At 41.8% G+C, this 22546-nt stretch overlaps 1 protein-coding gene across 1 annotated transcript; it reads right to left on the bottom strand.

Annotated features, from left to right (window-relative positions):
* Nucleotides 1-1361: 1361 nt before the first annotated feature.
* On the bottom strand, nucleotides 1362-22398 carry PM20D1 (peptidase M20 domain containing 1). The gene is made up of 13 exons (XM_083508977.1): nucleotides 21960-22398; nucleotides 17004-17090; nucleotides 15911-16146; nucleotides 14829-14915; nucleotides 12811-12944; nucleotides 11345-11464; nucleotides 9997-10072; nucleotides 8635-8696; nucleotides 8136-8214; nucleotides 6108-6179; nucleotides 5439-5607; nucleotides 4715-4814; nucleotides 1362-3779 (listed from the first exon to the last, which is right to left on the bottom strand). The coding sequence occupies exons 1-13, from the start codon at nucleotides 22240-22242 to the stop codon at nucleotides 3653-3655; spliced, it is 1632 nt and encodes a 543-aa protein (XP_083365103.1). The 5' UTR covers nucleotides 22243-22398; the 3' UTR covers nucleotides 1362-3652.
* Between the last annotated feature and the right edge of the window lie 148 nt (nucleotides 22399-22546).

The raw sequence follows: 22546 nt of genomic DNA, 5'->3' as shown, positions 1-22546 counted from the left end.
GGCTAATGTGCTAAGATCACACCTTTGGCTTTGGTTAGAAAAGCAGAGTGTGATGGGGCCTACCAGTTTAAAGTTGTAGGAGCATGCTTGCCAAAAATCAAGCTCCGCTGACCTTCATTCTTCCCTTTCTCTGTGAAATTCATTTGACAAACACTGTCAGGCAATGCAGATAAGGGGGAGGAGGGTGTTTGCCCCATTTCCAGGAATTCCCCGCACCTCCGTGCTAAAAAAAGAGGCCTAAATCCTCTTTTCAGTTCAAAGTGTACTACTCACTTTTCAAAGAGCACAACCTGATCAAGAAAACCTGCCAGAAATATATTTTTAGGGTGAGCCAAAGGAGCCAAGAGTACAGGATTGCAAATGAATGGGAACCCCCATCCTCCTCCATGCGCGGGAATGTAGCATGGTGATTTCCCACTAATTGCCCAGGGCGCGAGCAGCCAAAGGCTACAGAGCACAGCAAACATTGCGGCATTTATCAGAAGAACCTGCCATCCAAGCCCCGCTTTCAAGCATATAGAAGTATTATTTATCCCTTTGGTTTGTCATTACTTTGGCTCTATTACAGGAGTTAAAAGCTTGTTTTACACTGAACAAACTTTCTGCTTCTGAGCAAGTCAGCCGAAATACCTACTGCATCACTGCAGGATCAATGGCCTAATGGCTGAAATTAAACTAGAGGGCAGGAAATGTGAATTAGCCCACTCCACTCTTAATTCATAGTGTGAATGCAACTAATACAGGACCCTAAGAAAAACAGTAATTTTCTTGTTTATACATTGAGCCAAGTAGGAGCCGCAACAAAATGTTAAAGTATGGAGTGTTCCAGTTAGGCATGCCATGTTCCAGGACACTCCATTACATTTCCACCTACCTCCCGTTTTAGTCTCTCTCTAGAGACAATCAGCAACCAGTGTCTACTTAGCATGCTCATCTCTCCTTGTTTTTTTTTTTGGGGGGGGGGAGGTGGAAGTTTCCTCTTAGGTTTATTTAGATTATGCTGTATTTCTGCAAAATTTGGGATAATGACATTTAGAGACAACAAAATCTAATTTTATTCAAGCACTGTGTTGAAGGCTGATCCATTAAATGCCTGAGGGATGCATTAAAAAACCTGATCCATTAAAAGCTAGCGCATATAGGTTATGAATCAAAATAATTTTTTTGTCAAACAGAGAAAGCCTTGGATCCTGTTTACTGACTGGAAAATAATGGGAGTTTTATCCTGTTTTTTCTTTCTTTTTTCCTTAGAATGGTTTTGTTTTGATGACAATCCCCCCCACCCCAGCTCTTATCAAAACTCAGGTACAGAGATATCTGTGGGATAGTGCAGTGATTAATAGACCATGTTCAAACAGTGATCACACACATCGTAGTCCTTTTTTATTGTTTTCATAAGAAAAACCTGTATCAAGTCTTAGTTATTATCACATCCAGATAAAGCTACAGTGCAAATCCATACATAATTGTCAAGAAGTTCATAAAAATCACAGGCCTGGTTCATACATAATGCTAAACATTTATTTTTTTGTTAAACCATGGCTGGATGTTATGTGAAAATTCTGCCTAGGGGCTTAATTATAATTTGTTTACTGCTAACAAAGGCACAATCCTAAGCCATAGTTTGTTATTAGCTTATAAATCTTGGTTTGTTAAACTGTAGAGTGATCATATGTATGAACCCAGCACTTCCTAGAACCATGGGTTTGTTTTTTTCTAACCATCACCCTCAAATGTTTATCCCACTACAAAGGCACAAGGCAAGAGTAACTGGAAAACAGTTCAAACTCATGAAACAGCCATGGCTTGTTTAATCATCTGTGGGACAATTTATGGTTAAATAAACTATGGCTTAGTGTTATGGGTAAACCAGATCACAGTGTAATAATCCAGTGTTATCGCCATTTCTAGTTGTATAGGCTTCACTGAGTCACATTTTATTCCAGAAAGACTAGGGAAGAATACTGTTATAAATCAGACCCTTAAAATTTGCATGTAAACATCCCTGAGGAATTTAAGCATTTAAGACAAGTTCTTTCTTTCTTTCTTTCTTTCTTTCTTTCTTTCTTTCTTTCTTTCTTTCTTTCTTTCTTTCCATAACCTGTATATTACTTTACATAAACAGCACATTTAATATTCTATACAGGAGCAGATGAATCAAGTTCTCTTTTTCTGAGCAATTATGTAATCAAATTTAAAGTGACAAGTTTCGAGATCAATAAAAAATGAAAAGCAGCACTAGGGACTGTCCTATTGCAACATCTCTCATGGGGACTATAGATGAGAATAGCAGCAAAGACACAAGATCCCTGGCTCCTATAAGGATTCAGATTAATCTCCTTCCTGTCAAGTGTACACCCACTGAAGGAAGAGAGAATTGATAGGACATCCAGAAAACAATGCATTTCAGAAGTGAAAATGAAGAGGCATGTAAATCAGGCTGTGAGTAAAATAAAAGAACTTGAATCCAGTGAAATACATCTCTCTAAGGGTGCTTCCAGGCTGGGAGAACTTGGTAGAACACAATCATTGCTGTTCTGTTTTAAGCTGGAAGTGGAACAGCAACTCTGCTTCTAGACTTCTAACAATCTTTAGCTAACTGGTCCCCCCCCCCCCCGCCTTTCCCCAGACCCAAATGTTTAGAACACCATTGTGTAGAGGAATGGTAAATGGTAACTCCTTCAATGCACTCTGGATCATAGTCCCCTGCTCCACAGCTGCCATTTAGGGCAGGCATAGGCAACCTCGGCCCTCCAGATGTTTCGGGACTACAATTCCCATCATCCCTGACCACTGGTCCTGTTAGCTAGGGATCATGGGAGTTGTAGGCCAAAAACATCTGGAGGGCCAAGGTTGCCTATGGTTGATTTAGGGGAATGGAAGAAAGAAAAAAGATATAAAGGCAATGGTATTTGGAAAGGGTAGGATTAAAGTGATTTGTTTTTCACAGAAGCAAGGGACAGCAGGCAGGGATTGACAGGAATAGCAGCACAATATTCCTCTGTAAAAGAATCTCTCCAGATTGATAACCCACTTAGAATCGCAGAATTGTAGAGTTGGAAAGGACCATTAGGATGATCTAGTCCAACCCCCTGCAATGCAGGAATATTTTGCCCTCTTTACAGAGAAATGCTATACCTTCCATTTAAGGGAACAGTGCAATAATCTTTAGGATGTAAACTTTATACAGCAATAATATTTTCTGGGCTCCAATATCTGCAGTAGCGGCCTGCAGGTGGCAACAGTGAGGCAGCATTGCTCTCCTGGCTTCCCAACGGCATGGAAAAGGGGTTAACACATGGAGAGATTGGTGTGCGGCAGCTAAGCCAATCTGACACTCCTGCCACCATGCGCTGCATCCCTCTTCCTCTTGGTAAGTGGCAGTGCCCCATGCTGCTGGGAAACAACACAGTACCACCCACACAGCCCACTACTGAATACAACATAGCATAAGTTCAATATGTTCATTTTGATCCAAAGTGATTTGTTCTATGCTTGCTTTTATATTTCACAACTGCTTGGAGTGCGGTACAATAGTCTTGCGACTTAAAATTTGTATGCTATGTTCCAAAACTCACAGCAACATGGAATGTAGCATTTTTGTGCAATTCTGATTCCTAGTAATGCTCACAGAAGCCTTCCTATTTTGTTTTTACAACTCATGGTTTGCATGTGGATCTGTGGATTGGCTGATATCAGAATTTTGAATCAGTTGGAAGATAAATTGCACTTGCTTTTCATAACCTTCAATAGATATTCGTTCATTCAACCCGTGGAACCTGATTGGGGGGAAAAAGAGAGAAGCAGCAATGGGGTTAAGGTTATAATAGGTTAAATAATTGTGTAACAGGGATATTGAATTATGCTCCATAAAAAACTGAAACATGCTACGATCCCTTACAAAGGCATTTCTAGCCACAAAGTTATATGTGATACGACTCCTATTTATCACAAGGATGCTTATTCCAAGATAGCAGATGGTCCGTAAGTCAGATGGACTTAGACTGGTAGCTTTTGAAAAAGAAACGAGAGAGTAGAAAGTTGGGATGTATATCAGACCACTGACGCGGGGTCCTAGCCAGCTCCATTACAACAGAAGCCAAGGAGTGGGTGAGATATGTTTGGCTTTACTAAGGCATATAGATGAAACTGATTTGTCACTTCATTCCCTTTTACCATGTACCAATGAAGTGTGGCTAAAATGAACTAACCACATATAAAACTTGTTGTGAGAGATTAGAAAAACATGTATTTTATTACTTTATACCTGACTAGTCTTGAGCTTCTACATTATTAATAAAAGATTCAATCGCAGCTCAGTTCTGAATACTATCTATTAGGGGAGTTCTAAAGGAAATCCTAAAATGATTGGAATATTCATTCATTCATAAATAAATAAATAAATAAATAAATGGTTGTCTATTATATAGGAGCCCTATTTCCAACTACAGCCAGGAAGTGTTACATATCTGCAGCCCAAGCAATGTCATAAAAGAAATGAGGTCCTAAAGAGATGCTTCCATTCCAATCTGCTTTTTATAAGGACAGGTACAAGATCTAGCCCTCCCTTTATTTCTTCGGACTAGTAGGGAAACACTATGGGCATTTTAGAAGTGTTGCTCTCTGTCAAGTTTCAGTTGCCCTGTCTCATTCGTTTTGCTAGTTCTCATCTGGTGTTTTCACTAGGAAGAAATTGTCAAGTAGAATACTGTACCTTGGCAAATCTTCGGGTTTAAACATCACTGGATTAAATCGATAAATAGCATTTGTAAGGTTGACAAAGTGTCTGCTGTCAGTGTTACCAACACATATACCTGGAGGAGAAATCAGTATTTTGAAAAATTAAAACTGGTAGTGTTGAAGTTAATATTGCATTAGCATCACAGACTTCGGGAATTAGATTCCTAGCTTCCTTTGAGTGGCACTGGAAGCTATCTGCCTTACTTTTCCTTAGGAGGTTTTAAAAATTCCGCCTTTTATTTATTGGAGCAATGGAAGACAGCTGTACATTTCAGAAAAACTGTGCCTATTGCCATGTTTAAATGTTAACTCTTTACATAAGCAGACATTTTGAAACAGACTGCAGGGCTAATTGGTAGCTTTGAATTGAATCAGAATGAAGTTATTAAGGGCAGTCCAACAACTGAGCTGCTATAAAAGAAGAAAATATATAGCCTGGTTTCAGCCCCATGTAAATCTGAAAAACTTGAGGTACACTGATTGCCAGTTTCCTGTTGACTTTTTTTTTTTAAATGACCACCATCTTAGGTCAGAAAGAGAGGAAAACAAGCGTTTCCAGTCATTAATAGTGAGTGTGTGTACGCACGTACCTGGTGAAGGGGATAAAATAGAAAGAGAATACTCAGAAAATGAAAACAAAGTAGAGGTTGTTGGGTGGAAACAGAAGGGGAAAACAGTAATAATGCATTTGCCAGTACCTGGAGCTACACTGCCAACATCTGGGAAAACATCCTGGATGGTCTGGCGGAAAACCTGCACTCCAAAGGTCTGGTCATCCCAAGGGCTCACTGGGAGTGGATCAAAGGCACTTTCCATTTCTATCTTTACTCTCTTGTCATCAATTGTTTTGTCTACTATGCCCAGGACCTAAGAACACACCCAAAGGAACAAAGAAGCTAAAGTAGCAAGGTGACCATTATGGTATTAGCACAGATTGCAAATGTTACTCTTAAGTAACACTTTGCAAACCAACTAAAGATGCACAATCAGGACAGGAGCATTTTGGGACTTCATTGTGGAAGTCTGCTTTCCTGTTACACAATGGGATAGGTAGAGATACAAAGCATTCAGTTTGGGGTTACTGCTTCAAAAGACCTTCCTTTAGGCCCCTTGAACAAAGATACATCCCCAATGTACCAATCACTTTTGCTGTATTAAATAAATACAGAAAAAGATGACAAGCCGGTTCAGAAGTTTCTTGAATGGGAAACCCAAGGTTTAACTGCAAAAAGGAACACAACCATAGACACGCCAATTATTAAACCTTCTAAAGTCTCCTGGCCAAACATGAGGGCCAGGGTGAGGTGGGGGGGGGAGAGAAACAATAACCCATTAATTTAACAAACTTTTCAGAATAAATAAAATACCTCATCAACTGTTTGTGACGAATGGATGCGGAAATTCACAGTTGCATTTGCAGAAGGGGGAATAACGTTGGACTGGAGAGAGGAGAAAGAAAGAGGGCTTAAACATGTGACAACAAACCACAGTCTAAAATATGAGCTTCAGAACCAAGGTAGTTTCACCAGTAATTTCTGAAGCCAATGCACAGTCCTCAATATTAATTCAGCCTTGCAAAATTATATTTATGCAAAGGTAATTCTTGCCTAAAGTGTCACTGTTCATGTCCTTTGCTTAAGCCACTGAATGAAGGTCTGCTTTTCCCCCTTGACAACCTAGGGATGCACTAGACATGCATGCATTTGTTGCAGCACTGACCTATGATGTGCGGCAGTGAAAGACTCACTTATTTTAGAAAAAGGTGGGCAGGCCTGAGCTTTACTCAGTTCATCCATGCATAGACCCAAGTGCCTGCTGAAATGAGTACATGTACAACTGGCATCTCCTCCGTCATACAAGAAAGGCTTGGGTCTACTTTCCAAATTTCAGAATGAAAGAAGAGAAAAGATGGGAGCTGCTCATATCTCAGTATTTGAAAGCATGGCCAAGGAGTGTGTGCTAAACTGACTTTCCCCCTTATCCTCTCAAAGGGCTGTTGGAAGGTACAGCTTTATCTTGAGGGAGAATCACATTACCAGGTGAGGAATGCATGGCAAATGAAAATGTACAATTTTTTTGAATGGTGAAATGACTATGCCTTCAATTATAAATGTAATGTAAAAAGTACATAGTCCTATCACAATATTTTTAGAAGCAACAATCAAACTCGTTGCAAAAAGTGTATAATGACTAATCCAGTTTCATTATGACTTGTTGCTAAAAGTTATTTAAAACATGAAGCTTAAATTAATCAGTTTAACTATACAGATCTGTTCTTTGCTATACAGTACACTGTACTACTGCATTTACACAGGGCAGTTGGAACCACACGGCACAGCTATACTTGAGAACAGATCTGTCTCTTTAAATATGGGCCTGATCTAATCATGCATAAAATAGGGGAGATGTGGCTTTAAGGTGCATAAGGAAGTTACATGCAGATGCACATTCCTCCTCAGTTCACCCCTCCACCACCCAAAGTTACTATTTTCCACCTTCCAGATTCCAATATCACAAGTGAGCCCACCTGAGAGTAAAGCAGTTGGGAACAAGGGATGTGGGTTCAGCCACCTCCTCATGCACCCCCCCTTTGTTATTTAACCCAAATACCTACATGCCACACATGATTGAGGCAGACCTCCATTTAAAGACACAGCTTTGTCACCATCATGTGTCGTTTGGGAGACAGTTTTAAAGCAACAGAAAAATGATAAAAGCAAAGCCTACTGTATCTCAGTCCACCTCTGGGTGTCACTCTTTAACTATCATACCAAGTAAAAGCCACTAACAATCCACTTTCACCAAGCTCAGGAGCTCTTCCTATGTTACATTTTTGTGGACCTCATGTGCAAGGTTTTTTACGGTTACACCTATTGATGCTAAGTGTGGATGTTACAAATAACGGTTTCAATTACGGTACAGAAACATTGATAAAGAGAACACTGACTGGCTGGGCGATGTGTACCCAACAGCTAACCAGGTTTCTTGCTATGAAATGTATGGAATGGCTCTCTCACCAACTTGCCACAGGAGCTAAAATACTGTGATCATGAAGTTCTGTTTTAGTAAAACTCTCCCCTTGCAGAGACTGACTGAAGCGAAAGCTTTCTGCTCTACTAGTTCTAGAAACTAAGCCATTCTGAGGACAAGCCACCATCAATAACAAATCCCATACTAAGAGGGCATGAATCAAATTGACATTCTGAGTTCATGGGATGATGCCAGCAGTGAATATTCAGCATGGGAGGAGAATTTATCATTCAGGGGGAAAGAAACGGATTTGTATTCCTATAATTCACTGGTACTAGTAATATTGAAAGCTGGAAATGTAGTTCTGAGAAATTTAGACCCTCATTACACTTTATGGAAAATCCAATGAATTCGTACTACAGTACCTTGACTCCTGCATGAAACATAGTGATTGCAGTGGTAGTCCGAACTAAGGCATTGGTGGTAGGCGTCTGTTCAAGAAATCTATGTAAAGATTTAGATGACACAAAGTTCTTAGAGATCAGAAGTAAATTAATGTAGAATTCTGCATTCCATAAGTCAATACCAATATTTTAAATCAATAAATGTACATTTGTTTCTCATTTTTTGTGCTCTGTCTTGCCATCTTCCCTTGAGGTTGCATTTAAGAGTATGGTTGCATTTTAACCACTGTCCATTCATTTCTTTGCTATTGCTTCATGAAGTGGGCACTTTACTGAATATTGTTTGTGCTTGTGATATGCGCCTCCCCACACCCTCATGGACTTATTATTTTGCGAACTTTTAAAGAAAAATGCTTTTAAAAATTGTGTAGTGGCAGCATGCTCTCCTGCGGTATCCCAGCATAGGAAAGCTCTTGTTGCTGTAATAAAAACGTGACGAAATATCATGTTTCTTTCTTACCTTCCAACAAGTGGTCCAAACAGCCACAAATTTGACATAATGACATTTAGAGGGAAGCTGAACTGAAAAGCAAAGGGGAGAAAAGCAGTACACATCAGCAAGTCTGGATCAAGAGAATGGTTTCTTTAAAAAACAACCATGCTGAAGTAGTCTTCTAAGTGAACATGTTAGAACTTTCCTGTATGCAGGAGACAGGCCAATGGAAGAACTGTGTGGGTAGGGGGCAGGAAGAGAACTGTGCACATAGAAGCAACACATAGGAGAAGGGAAGTTCTGGATCAAACCAATAACTCTGCAAGGATAGGGTTGCAGGCACAGCCTGTCAGAGATCCAGGCAGTGGTGGAGCTTCATGCTCCGGCACCGGGGAGCGGAGAGCAGGCAGGGGCGGGGTTTGTGCACGTTCTGGGGGCATGGTGCCCACGCCATGATGGCACCCCACTGGGATCATGCTGTCGGGGGTGTTGTGCTCCCCCTGCACCCATCTTCCTCCACCAGTGGATCTAGGATGCCGCTTGTGGCGTTGACCTTGGACAAGTTACACAAAAAGCAACTGCAATGCAGCTTTCCAATGCAATACAACTTTCCTATTGAACAACCTTTCCATAAGTAGCTAATATTAGCTTGCTCCAAGTAACAAAGCATGATTCAGCAGTATGGGAATGACTCCCATGCTAACTCTGTACCCCCATGCTTCACTGAGTTTCCAGTTGGATCAAAGTAGACTTTGCTGTTTAATTCAAACTGCCATACTATAGCTTGTGCTTGCCTTCCAAACAACAGTTTAAAGTTGCCCTGGTTTGAAGAAATGTAAGGTCAAACCTTGGTTTTCGAATGTCTTGGCATGCGGAACGTTTCGGAAGCCGAACGCCGAAAACCCGGAAGGGAATGCTTCCGTTTTCGAATGTGCCTCGGAAATCGGATGGCTTCCGAGGCGCGTTTCTCAATTTTCCCCATTGAACTTGCTGACAACCCTTTGATCCTCGGTTTTCAAATGTTTTGGAAGTTGAAGGGACTTCTGGAATGGATTACATTCAAAAACCGAGGTTCCCCCACAATAGTTTGATTACTCATATAATGACAAACTGTGGTTTGATCAAAGTAGGAAGTAGGAAGAAACTGAAGAAAAAGTTTGAGATTGTGGGAGTACATGAGAACTATAACTGTAAATGAGGCTTTGAAACCTGGGGGGGGGGGGGATAGAAAGTTGCTATGAACTCTATCAATTGGGAATGACTCTGGAAATTCTAAAACTCTGACTAGCAACAAGTTTAGAAAATCATAAGAAATCTAATGTTATCACTGAAAATTTAAGGTCGCTTCACTGAAATCACATGAAAGAGTACATATTGTTGAATACTTACATCTGGTGCCAATTGCTCAAACATCAGGATTTCAGGCCCATGACCAAACAGATTGGGCATAGGATGCTGCTCCAACCTATAACAACAAACAGCTATCTGACTGTAACAATCAAATGCAAGACGAAAAATAAACAGGCTCCACTCCTATTACTTTGATTCATGAATTTAGGCAGAAGTCTGCAACGTCTTAGTCATCTTAAAATTGCTACTTTAGTTTCTGCTACAGATAAGTATCATGATGAAGTTAGATTTCAAAACAGAAGCTAAGTCAGTGATAATTTGAAAGCTGGAGGAAATTCTCGGGAAGATATGCTATAAATCTGATTTATTTCGTGTTTAAACTGGGAAGAGATCATGTCACAATCTGAATGGAGGAGGGTAAAAGACCACTGCAGTGCATCTTCAACATTATGTGAGGCACTGTTCCCATGCAAAACCAACACTTATCCTCCATATACTGAGGAACAGGAACAGTCTTAAGCAAACAGAATGTGTGGCAAGACGCTGGAAGGTGCCCCATGGCTGGATCTAAATGTGCAACAGTTCCAGGCTCATCACAAGTGCTGGTGGTAGGTTTTCTAAAAATCAAACTAAGCCCTCCCTCAGTAAAGGCACACATAAACACCTTCCCCACTATATCATCAGTATGTATTATAAAACCATACATACACTTTCTACTGCAACAGGTTTCTAAATATGTTTCTAAAAGCATTTGCATTGCCTTCTAAAAGGCTGCAGGCACCGACAGTTTTTGTTTGGGAGGGAGCTCCATAACTCTTGGGCTACGGCAAAAGCAGCCCCGTTTAGCATTCTGGTAGATTTCAACAAACAGGTTTGTCTCCTCAGATGATTTGCACGCTTAAATAAGGAGAACATGTGACTTAAATATGCATGTTGTTGTTTAGTCGTTTAGTCATGTCCGACTCTTCGTGACCCCATGGACCAGAGGAAGCCAGGCACTCCTGTCTTCCACTGCCTCCCGCAGCTTGGTCAAACTCATGTTCATAGCTTTGAGAACATTGTCCAACCATCTCATCCTCTGCCGTCCCCTTCTCCTTGTACCCTCAATCTTTCCTAACACCAGGGTCTTTCCCAGTCTTCTCTTCTCATGAGGTGGACAAAGTATTGGAGCCTCAGCTTCAGGATCTGTCCTTCCAGTGAGCACTCGGTCCAACATAGTGTTCTATAACCATTAGTGTCCCTTATTTCTGAAATACTGAACTGGCAACTCAAGGCACTACAGAGCAAAATAATTTATGTAACATCTCTAGGCTACAATCAGAATGGAGCTTATTTTTAACTAGACAGGCATAGGATTTCACTATTACCAGGAAAGGAAAATACTCACTTGGCTAATGCTTCAGAAAGAATACCAATACTTGTCCTTTTAGGTGGTGCAGAAGAATGACCAGGCTCTGATGTCACAGTGAAATTTGCTGTAATTGCACCCTTTTCTGTGATACCTATTCTGATAAGTTGGGGGAAATCAATTATTTAGATTCAGGATGTAAGAATTCCCCCTCTATCTTCTAGTTAGACAACCATTTTGACATCCCTGCTATTCCATGCAGCATAGTAGGATCCCTTGTCAATGTCCCTTTGGCTCCCTCAGTTCTGGAAAACCCCACACCTACCCAAGATCAATTTTTTCCATCACCTGGCTACCATTCCCCTTTCAGCAATAGTGCCCAGGAAGAGGAAGTGGTAACAATCCTAAACTAGGACCTGTTTACTAGCACATAGTACTCTATAGCTGGGGGCTATTCCAATGAGACACTCACATTACATAGGTTAATTAGTTATACTGACCCTAAAAGAAGATGAGGCGTAGTATACTTTTGTAATAATCAACAGCAGGGCTGTCTTTAGCATATACACTGCCGGGGTACAAAGATCCACCCAGTGCCCCCAAATTTAGTTTAGCCCCGAAATTAAGGAAAAAAGCAGCTTGCGGAAAGCATAGTGCTCTCTAGGCGCATTTTTGCAGAAATGGAAAACTAAAATCACGTGCTGAAACACATCTGTAGTAGAGCCCTAAGTACTAAGTAGTTAGTCAAAGAAAATGCCGACAATTAGCGAAAATAAACATTTTTAAAAACAATTTCTCTATACGAATTTGAACTGTAAGTGATGGAATTAAATTCAATTTGCAATGTTTCACTCGGAGTCAGCAGCACCTTTGACGCGACTGGCAGGCAGGCGGCGCGAGATCAGTCGTGTCAAAGGTGCCACTGACCCCTCTGCCACATAACAGCTCAATACAATACGTAACATAATATTTTGATGTAAGAGTTAATTTCGCGTGCACGGCGCCATTGAGAATGACAAGCACTGTCATTGAGTCTGACAAGTGCCGCGGTTGTGAATGACAAGCGCCGTCAAATCTGACAAGTGCCATCGCTGGTGCAGCGCATCTTTGGTAAATGAGCGCACACAGTCGAAACTCCTTTAGTGAAACAGTAGGCATACATTTCAGTAATACCTAGGTATATATTATATGTATTTTGTTTTTCTAGCTTGATCAAAATTATTTTTTATTTCATAGCAGGTAGATAGTTAAAGCTTAGGCAGCTTCAGTGGTGGGCACCTGGTGCCCCCCAGAATTCGGCGCCCGGGTGCCCCGCACCCCTTGCACCCCCAGGTAAAGATGGCCCTGCTCAACAGCACAGATAGGCAAAACTTAGAATCTAAAATTTACTTAGATTGTTGATTCCACACACTCCAAGTAGATCAGGAACAATGTTTGACTCCCAATTGTTTAAAGAGAGCAACAATTGCATTTATTGTGGCAAGTTCTCATCATTTCTTACTTACGAAGCTACTGGTTTTTCTATTCCAGTGACAATACCATCGAAGATGAAGCTTCCTTCATCAAGCACGAAAGAAAGTTGAATTCCTCTAGATTCCAATTCAGCCACAATCTTCATGGCTCCTTTTTGACCCCCCACCTGAAAAGCCCACAACAAAGTCATCTCACCAAATGTCATCTCATTCTGTCTCAGGCAGCAATAAGCATCCAGTGCTTCAGTGGAAAAAGACAATTGCTATACAGGTTTTATATATATATATATATATATATATATATATATATATATATATATACACACACACACACACACACACACACACACACACACACACACATGGGACGCGGGTGGCGCTGTGGGTAAAACCTCAGCGCCTAGGGCTTGCCGATCGCATGGTCGGCGGTTTGAATCCCCGCGGCGGGGCGAGCTGCTGTCTTCGGTCCCAGCTCCTGCCCACCTAGCAGTTTGAAAGCACCCTTAAGTGCAAGTAGATAAATAGGTACCGCTTTCTAGCGGGAAGGTAAACGGGGTTTCCGTGTGCTGCGCTGGTGCCGGCTCGCCAGAGCAGCTTCGTCACGCTGGCCACGTGACCCGGAAGTGTCTCCGGACAGCACTGGCCCTCGGCCTCTTAAGTGAGATGAGTGCACAACCCTAGAGTCGGACACGACTGGCCCGTACAGGCAGGGGTACCTTTACCTTTTTATATATACACATACTTCTACTGGAGAGAGCAATTGATGTGTGGTGCTCCAAACCATTTAACCTTGCACCTAATGAACTAATTTCATTCCAATATATTATTTGCTTAATCTTGCAATTGGCCTGCACTTAGAGGTAAATTGTGGCACTTAATTCCTCAAGTGTAGCAGCCATTAGGCTAACACAAAGTTAGGGAACCTCCAGCTTCCAGGCCAATCATGGCCCACCAGGGTCGTTTCACCAAAACATGTCTCCCCAGCCATTAGCTCACATTACTAGCAATGTCAGCTGATGGGCGGAAGGCCAGGGTTTAATCCTATATTGCCTGTGTGATCCTTTATCCATCAGGGGAAATATTCTCTGTTAAAGATGGAACTGAGTTCAGCACAGGATTGGGCACTTAAAAGAGAAGGAGACACTTGCAAATCTTTTTCAAGTCTTCCCAGTCTCAAACAAAGGCAGAGAACTGGAGTAATCCCCTCCTTTGCTTGCAAAACCCACCTCTTTTTCTGCCTTCTCTGACAAGTGACAGGAGGGAGGGGAAGAGGTGTGTCTTGCAGGTAAAAGCATCTTAAAGCACTTGGCAAAAGCACCCTCCAGGCTGCTTCCAAGGGCACTGTGCAAGTCTTCCTGTGTTTCTCTTTCAAACCCTTGACACTAGGTTTAAAGGGGAAGCAAGGGAGACTTACAAGGCCACAGGAGGGATTTTGACAGGCAAGTGGCCTTGCTCACTTGCCAATATGTGATGTTGTGCTATTGGGCAGGTCAGCAACCCCACCCACCTGTCACATTTGACATATGAAGCCAATCCTGATGAGGAATTGGCACCCAGAGTCAAAAAGGTTCCCCAGCCCAGGCTAAAACATACTCAATTTTATGCAATGCAAGTAGTACAAGTAACATAATCCACCAAACTCTAATAACAAATCAATACATTTCAATATAGCTTCTATTATTACATCAAATTGTAAACGCAGTGAAGACAAGCTCCTAACCCTCAAAACTTTTTTTAAAAAAAATTGGGGGCAGTGTGGGGCCGGATACAGAATTGTAATGCTAAACAACACAAAAAACACACATTCTTCTCCCTACGCAAAGCAAAATCCATATTCCTATGCTGTTGACAGTTGACTAGTCAATAGGCACCTACCACTGCAGTGCATGGAAAACCTTTTATCAGGACAGCACAACACCATTAAGGAGTCTCCATGTAAAAAGAGCAGCAGGCTGACCCACTCAAGTTCAGAATCTACTGTTTCAGCCTTTGGAATGAGCTATAAATCTAAAATAAATAAATACGGGGGAAATTAAAGACACACAGAATACCTCTTCATCATGCCCAAGGCCAATATAGAAAGACCTGTGAGGTCTGTAATTTCGTCTCAGTAAGAATTCTAGAGCATGCAGAATCCCCTGAGGAATAAAAAATAAAATGTTAAACACTGTCTATTTAGCACCTTGGTTACAGAACCTGTTCCATATTAACAGCAACTGTTGTGGGGCAGCATGAAGGACTGGTTTTGCCCCAGATTAGAGGGTGGGATTTGAGAATCCAATGGCATTGTACTAACCTCTGATTGAACCAAAATACCATTTAATTGCATGAAACTTAACTTTGTCAGTTGACTGGGAGGGGATTATAGATCAAGGTGGGAAAGTCCAAATCACAGAGCTAAAAAAATAAATAACGCTTTCAAAAATTCAATGTAGACGCTTTGGAGCATCTATTTAGCCTGTTCTTTGGAAGAAAATGGAGGAAACTGTCTTGTGGAAATGCCTGTGACTTGGAATGTGGTTTACTGGATGAAAGTAGTGAACACTGAACTTTCTGCATGGGCTCTGGTAGTCAGTTCTTGCTCTGCTTGCTGACTTTCAGGCTGCAGCACTTTATCCAGCTAGCTGTTCCCTCTGGAACCAGTCTCCAGGTTCCTATCATCTTCTTGATTTCTAATTGTCAGGGGCAGCAACCCACTGACCTCCTTCCTCCTTCCTTTTCTCCTTACTCTCAGGACAACCTTTGGCCCAATGGTGTCCACAGAAATAGTATACTAAGCCATCAATTTAAAGCAAAGCAAAATATACTCATATGGCTAAAAGGTTCTTTTTAAAGTGCACTGATTTATGTTTAGCTTGCAAAATAATAATAATAATAATAATAATAATAATAATAATAATAGGAATGCTTCTCCTCACACTGTGAACAGATAATAATACAAATTTATTATTTATACCCCGCCCATCTGGCTGAGTCTCCCCAGCCACTCTGGGCGGCTCCCAATCAAATGTTAAAAACAGTACAGCATTAAACCAGTGAACCATCATTAATGTAGCATGCCAAACTTTGTGAGACAAACACTTTGCACCCCACCCACCCTGCAAAACGAGGTACATTTACAAAATACATATACCATAACAGAGTTTTTGTTATCGAGTGTTCCTCTTCCATATATAAACCCATCACGTTCCTCAGCAGAGAAAGGGTCACTGACGTCCCACCCGTCTGGAGAAGCTGGAACAACATCTATATGTGCAAGCAGCATGTAGGGCTGCAGCTGAGCGTTAGACCCCTGGATGGTGAATAGGTGGCTATATTCCCCAATAACTTCATGTTTAATGAACGCTGCAGAAAACACTGCAGGAAAAGCTTCAGGGAAGAAAAACAGAAGGGAAAGAAAATCAGCAAGGGTTCCTCCAAAGTTTGAGGTTAAGGATTGGACAAATCAATGGGGACATATTAACCTTTGGTATTCAGTGCAACAGTTGGTATATTATAATGGCTGCTATATTTCAGGAAATGGGTAACTGAAGGTTGAGGAAAGGCACAGCACACATCTCTTGCTGGTCCCACCACCCTATGGGGTGGAAGAAGAGTTTAAAGCAAACGAAAGGATAAAGTAAATAACAACAACAACAACAACAACACTGTATTCAAATTGTTAAATAAAGAAACAAACAACAGAAACAATGAAAGCCACTCTTCATATAATTTCAATCTTTTCTGAGAACCCAGTAATTTGACCTGTTTGACTGGTATTGGCCATGAAACGTATAAGACCAAAACCATACTACATTACTCTTGCATAACAACTATAGCTCCTGCATTTATTACCATACTAAGAGTATATGTCAAGTGCTCAAAGGTCTTCACATGGGGACAGAGGTCTTTCCCAGGCCTACACAGAGATACTAGGGTTTGTACTGGCACGTTCCGTAAGCAAAGCACACTCTGCCATTGAGATGCAATCCTTGTGTGTAATTTAACACAAAGAGATAAATACTTTTTTTAAAAAAGAAGGATTTATTTACAATGGTAGAAACCTGTATTTAAAAGTTCCACAGCTGCTTCAGTTCATTAACTTGCATTCTACTCAATAATAAATCACATTTTGTCAGCTTAGTACTTTAGTTTTGTCGATAAAGACTCTTCTTTTACGACGCAAAGATTAGATACTCAGTTAATGCCCATTTGCTAGTTAAAAGAAGGAATTTAAGTTCAAATACCTTTACGAATATATGGCTCAAATTCTGCCAGGGCTGTTGTATTTTGATCATTTGCTGAGAAGGAAACTGTTTGCATTCTGATGGCACCTTACATAAAACATAAAAGAAGAGATTTCGTAATTTTCTCAGACAGGCAATTATTAAAACAACAGTGCAATGCGATAAACTCTCCTTCCCTGCAAAATAATGGAAAGGCTGTCAAGATGCCTATTCAAAGGATTAGAAGTGCCACTACCAGTCGGCTGACAGAGCCTGCAAATGTCATTCCCAGTTACAATATTTCTGAAAATATTGTGAATGGCAGCTGGGTCTGGAGTCTGCTGCATTGCTGAATGATGTGCAGGATCACACATTTAGATATGCAAATGGTGCCCCTGATCAAGTGGCTGAGTGAGATCCCCAGACTCCATTAAGCAAGAAGATGTCTGTACATCTTGTATCACATTTCATTTTCATATAGACAGTAATACGAATGAATGAAGTGGAGTCTGCACCCGATCCCCACCCCCAATCCACATTTCATTGGCAGGGTCTTGGATCATATGTACCTATAGATGATATCTATATGAAACCACTGAGTGGGGTTATCCAGAGTTTTGGAGTACGTTGTTAGCTGTATGCCAATGACACAGTTTTACTTCTCATTTACATCTGCAGGTGAGGCAGTGGACATGCTGGACTGATGTCTTGCCTTGGCAATGGACTGAACGAGAGCCACAAACTGAAGCTCAATCCAGATAAACTAAGGCACAGTTAGTCAGTGGTTACTTAGACCAGATGGATGGGAGGCTGCTTGTCCTTGATGGGGTCACACTTCCTCTGAAGGAGTGGGTATGCAGCTTGGGGGTACTTCTGGATCCTTTACTGTTGCATGAGACTCAGGTGGCCTCAGTGGCACAGAGTATCTTCCATCAGTTTTGGCTGATGGCCCAGCTGCACCCCTATCTGGACAGGGATACCCTAACTTATGTTGTCTATGCTCTGGTATCCTCTAGGTTCGATTACTGCAATGTGTTATAAATGGGGCTGCCTCTGAAGACGGTTCAGAAACTTCAGCTGGTGCAGAATTTAGCAGCCAGGTTGCTCACTGGGGCAAGATGGTTTGAGCATATAATGCCAACTAACAGGCAGATTGGCTGCCTATTAGTTTCCGGGCCCAATTCAAAGTGCTGGTTTTGACCTATAAAGCCTTAAACAGCTCAGAACTGCAATATCTCAAGGACCACCTCGCCCCATGCGAACTGACTCATATGCAAGGTTTCCCCAGTATGGAAATAAATTTGAAAGCCTTGCTTACTGGGAAAAGCAAGCTGAGTGTGCTGGCTCCGGGAGGTTGGAGATGTCTGTGGGTGGTTCCAAGGGTTTGAGTAAACACGTTTTTGTGTATACGCAGAACTCTTGGAACCGAACCCCTGCATTAGATGCAATCGTACTGTAATTGGTTTTAATGTTTATACCTTGTTGTAAGTTGCTTTGGCTCACTTCTGTGAATAAAGTGACTAATAAATAATAATAACAACAGTGACACATTATATATTAAATGATTGATGCGAACAAAATTAATATGTTTTTGGCAGACATTCAAAGAGCAAATAAACGGAGAACAGCACTGTATGACAGGCAGCCAGAAAAGTAGAAGCACCAAATTTGAGGGAGCAACAAAGAAAAAGGCTAAAGGCTAAAGTCACAAAATGCAGACAGCCTATAATTTTGCTCTCCAGAATTACCATCAGTGACTCTCTATGAAGAAGCCTGAGACAGAAACATTTACTTTGAAGAAATGAATACCTTTTCCACCTGACTTCATCATTGCATTTGTGACTTCAGAAACTAACTTGTTTTCCCACAATTACCTGGTATAAATTCTACGTCTACAGCTCAACATATCAACATTCTTCAAAGGTACTTAAATACAGGAAGATCAGGAACTATAAAATGCCATCTTATTATTTATTATGTGTTTAAAATTCCACTGATTACTACACAATAAATAAAATAGACAGAGAGCTGTCAGAAAGGTTTATAATCTAGTAGACATACTGACGCTGCACAAATTGAAGTCAGTTTGATGGAGAGAGAGAAAAGGCAGGACCTTTAATGCTTAAACAGCTGGGGAACAGAGTACCCAAAGAAATGATTTTTCCTATATGAAAACGCCCACATGAACTTGCCCAAATCTGCATTGGAGTCCAAGCTCCAGGTGCCTCCACATTCAGAAGCTAGTTAGATGGTGACTTGGAAAATGACTTTTCAGTGGCTGTATCATGTGTGTGAGACATCCTTGTCATACAGATCCATGAGGCACCAACATCATCACCATCATTTAGATAGCACATTTGCAACTAAAAAAGCTCCAATGTTTTTAATATGCAATCTGTAGTTCTGACTTTTTGTCTGATTTTGATCTGATCTGTATTTCATTCTGCTTCTACCAACTGTGGTTGATTATTTAAATTGTACATATTTATTCTTTTAGCTAGTTGGATTTTTAGTACGTGACTCTGGATTTGCAAAATTCTTAAATAGCATATGAATATTCAAAATAAATAAAACCTCCAGAGTTCTGGTATATTCATAGCATAATGACCAGATTGAACTTATTGACATTGGCAGTAGATAATAAATGTACCTTGACTAAAAAGATAAGCTTATCATTAAGAACAAGATAACTAGAAATATCTAGTTAGACACTAGAAAGACACACGTCCTCACTATCAGGCTCCTCCCACATGGCTATTTCCTGTACAGAAACCGTATGTATACTGCAAACAAGCCTCCTAAGTTGTTTTCTTGTAACCATAAGATACAAGCATGGGTAGACTGAAGGATAACATATTGTTTACACAATCCAATGCCATTGCAACAAACTATATGTAGATAAAATTAAGCCTTTAAAAGAAACATATTGGGAAACAAAATAAATGCAAAACCACCCTGTCTTCAAGCAGCTCACTTCTCAGGCATGAACCACAAATCTGTTGATTTTATGTTATAGACACTAGAAATACTCAATATGCCCAATGATCATGTACTGCTGTGCAAGAAAACACAAAGGATAGTCCAACTAAGGATTCGTCCACAGTTCTGTGCCTAGAAAGCACAAGTCTGAGAAGTTTTCTGCTTGTCCAGTGTTTTCTACACACAAGTCCAAGCGGTTTTTAGTTTTCCCTATTTTCCCTGGGGAAACCTGCTGCTTAGCACTGGATTGGAACAAATGTCAATTTGCAGAAAAACCGATTGATGTCTGTTCCAATCCAGCAGTAAACAGTTGATTTTCCTGGGGGAAAGGCCTTAAGTAGCATCCCACAACTGGGTATAATAGAATGCATTATTGCAGAAAGTGATGGATGCACAATTTTTACAGTGAACTGCACTGCACTGGGTTGTAGCTCATGATAATCCTACCCAGAGCAGTCTCACTGAAATTAAAAAACCTAAATTAGCCATGTCTATTAATTTCAATGGGTCTACTTTATACAACCCTATGATCTAATGGTGTATTTGGGGGAAATCTGTAAAAAATATGAGCATCCAGGTTTTTGCACTGTGGTGGTGCTGAAAACCACTGAGTCTGTGAATCCTATTGTTCACTCTGCAGAGGAGAATGCAAGCTGTGATTCCATAGTTTTGTGTGTAATACATTGGTACCTCGGGTTACTTTGCTTCGTTCCGGAGGTCTGTTCTTAACCTGAAGCACCACTTTAGCTAATGCGGTCTCCTGCTGCTACTGCGCTGCCAGAGCATGATTTCTGTTCTCATCCTGAAGCAAAGTTCTTAACCTGAGGTAATATTTCTGGGTTAGTGGAGTCTGCAACCTGAAGCGTATGTAACCCGAGGTAGCACTGTATAAAGAACAGTAAATATTCAGCTACTATAATGTTAATATGGGGGCTGTTCCAGTACAGCAAATTGACGGCTGGCTGAAAAATCATGACCATGACCAAATCTTTTGATTCCCACATTAACTCGGAAACTATGGCAAGTCCATGCTCTGCCTTTTCACAAGTGCTTTGCTTTCTCAAGCCACACACACTAGGTTGGTTGAAACTAGGGCAAATAAAGGATCTCAAAAGAAAGACATTGTAGATTACCCTATAATGGTATGCAAACCTTCGTATGTATATTCAGAAGTTTGTCCACTGAGTTTAATGGGACTTACTCTCAGATAAGTGTATAGAATTGCAGGAGTAGCTGAAGGTGGAGGGGGGAAGACTCACAGAACCGTAGAGCTGGAAGAGAAGTCATCTAGTCCAACCCCCTACAATGCAGTCATTATGAACTCCTACGAGTATAGCACGAGAGGGTAATCCGCCCCCCTCGAAATAACAATGCACACCCACCCCCTTAGTTACTTGAAGAAAAGGCTGTTTCCCCATAAATATGATAACCGAATCATAAACCGGAAGCTAAAACGAGGCTGCAATCCTAAGCGTGCTTCACTTGGAAGGGTTACTCCCATCAAAACGAGCAAAGAGAAAATAAGTTGAGAATGTGGTGTCCGTGTGAAACATGCCGTCATTCCTCTTTCAGAAATCTCACAGAAACTTGCCCCACCCTGAAACGCCGTTTTGGCTCCAGCGGTGCAAATGAGGTTTAGATCTGACAGGGAAAAATGGGGCTGACCCACTGAACTCCAACCCCCAGCAGCCCCGGCCAGCGAGAAAAGCTGGTCAGCAATGATGGGAACCGCAGCGACCCCTGGAGCCCCAGGCTCCCATGTTTGACTTGCATTATGTACTTTACTTCAAAATGAGGCAGTGTGCAGCCCAGCTACGTTTGGCGACCCTTCTTCTCATTCTGCCGAACTGTGCCCCAAACGGCAACGCTGCTTTGCCCCTCCTGCACCCTCTTCCTTAGGAGCCGTGCAACTTTTACTCTGAGGGAAGCAGCTCCCGCAGTCGTCACCGCTGCATCTTCGGCCCCTCGACCCATTTTATTGACTTGTGTTGAGTTTACCTTGCAGCGCCTCTTTGAGCTCTCGCCGCTCTTGGGGACTAAACGCGGGCTCCAGGCGCTGCTGCCGGCTCCTCCGCGCCCAAAGCTCCGGAGCCGGCGCGGGGCTTCGCGGGGCGTAGGTCCGGGCCAGGACGACGGCCAGCAGGGCCAGCACAGTCCCGCACAGCGCCAGTAAAGCCACCCAGAGAGCCCCTCGCGCTCGGCCGCTCAGCGCCGCCATCTTGGCGCCTTCTGGCCGCAGCTCGGGGCCCCTCGGAGATCGGCGCGTCCCCCTGCGAATCATTAATGGAGCTGGTTACTCATCACAAGACTCCCCGCCGGTGTGGGCTCGAAGCGTTTACCGAGCTCCTCGAGATTTCAGTGGGACTCGGCTCCCTCCTAAAATAATAAAAAATGGCTAGGCAACACAAGCGTGTGCCTGCGTAATATCGGCCGCGTTTGGGATTGCAGCAGCTCTTCTTGGTGTTAAAAAAAAATGGGGAAGGAGAGCAGTATGTTGCAATCCTAAGGCTGCTGCCATTCACAATTACCTGGGAATAAGTCCCATTGAACACATTGGGGCAGGGCAAGGCAGGGCCTCTCATGAG

Source organism: Podarcis liolepis (assembly GCF_965112155.1).
Source record: "Podarcis liolepis genome assembly, chromosome: 6".
Taxonomy (NCBI): Eukaryota; Metazoa; Chordata; class Lepidosauria; order Squamata; family Lacertidae; genus Podarcis; species Podarcis liolepis.
Note: the sequence above shows the minus strand (reverse complement) of the source record. Positions and strands in the feature narration are given on the sequence as shown.

Excerpts from the sequence above, each read along its gene's own strand:
- PM20D1 (XM_083508977.1), bottom strand. The coding sequence starts at position 22,242 with ATGATTCGCAGGGGGACGCGCCGATCTCCGAGGGGCCCCGAGCTGCGG. Across the intron at positions 16,147-17,003 it reads TGAGCCATATATTCGTAAAG|CTTTTCCTGCAGTGTTTTCT; the intron begins GTATTTGAACTT and ends TCTTCCCTGAAG. Across the intron at positions 8,215-8,634 it reads TTTGGACCACTTGTTGGAAG|ATTTCTTGAACAGACGCCTA; the intron begins GTAAGAAAGAAA and ends ATCTTTACATAG.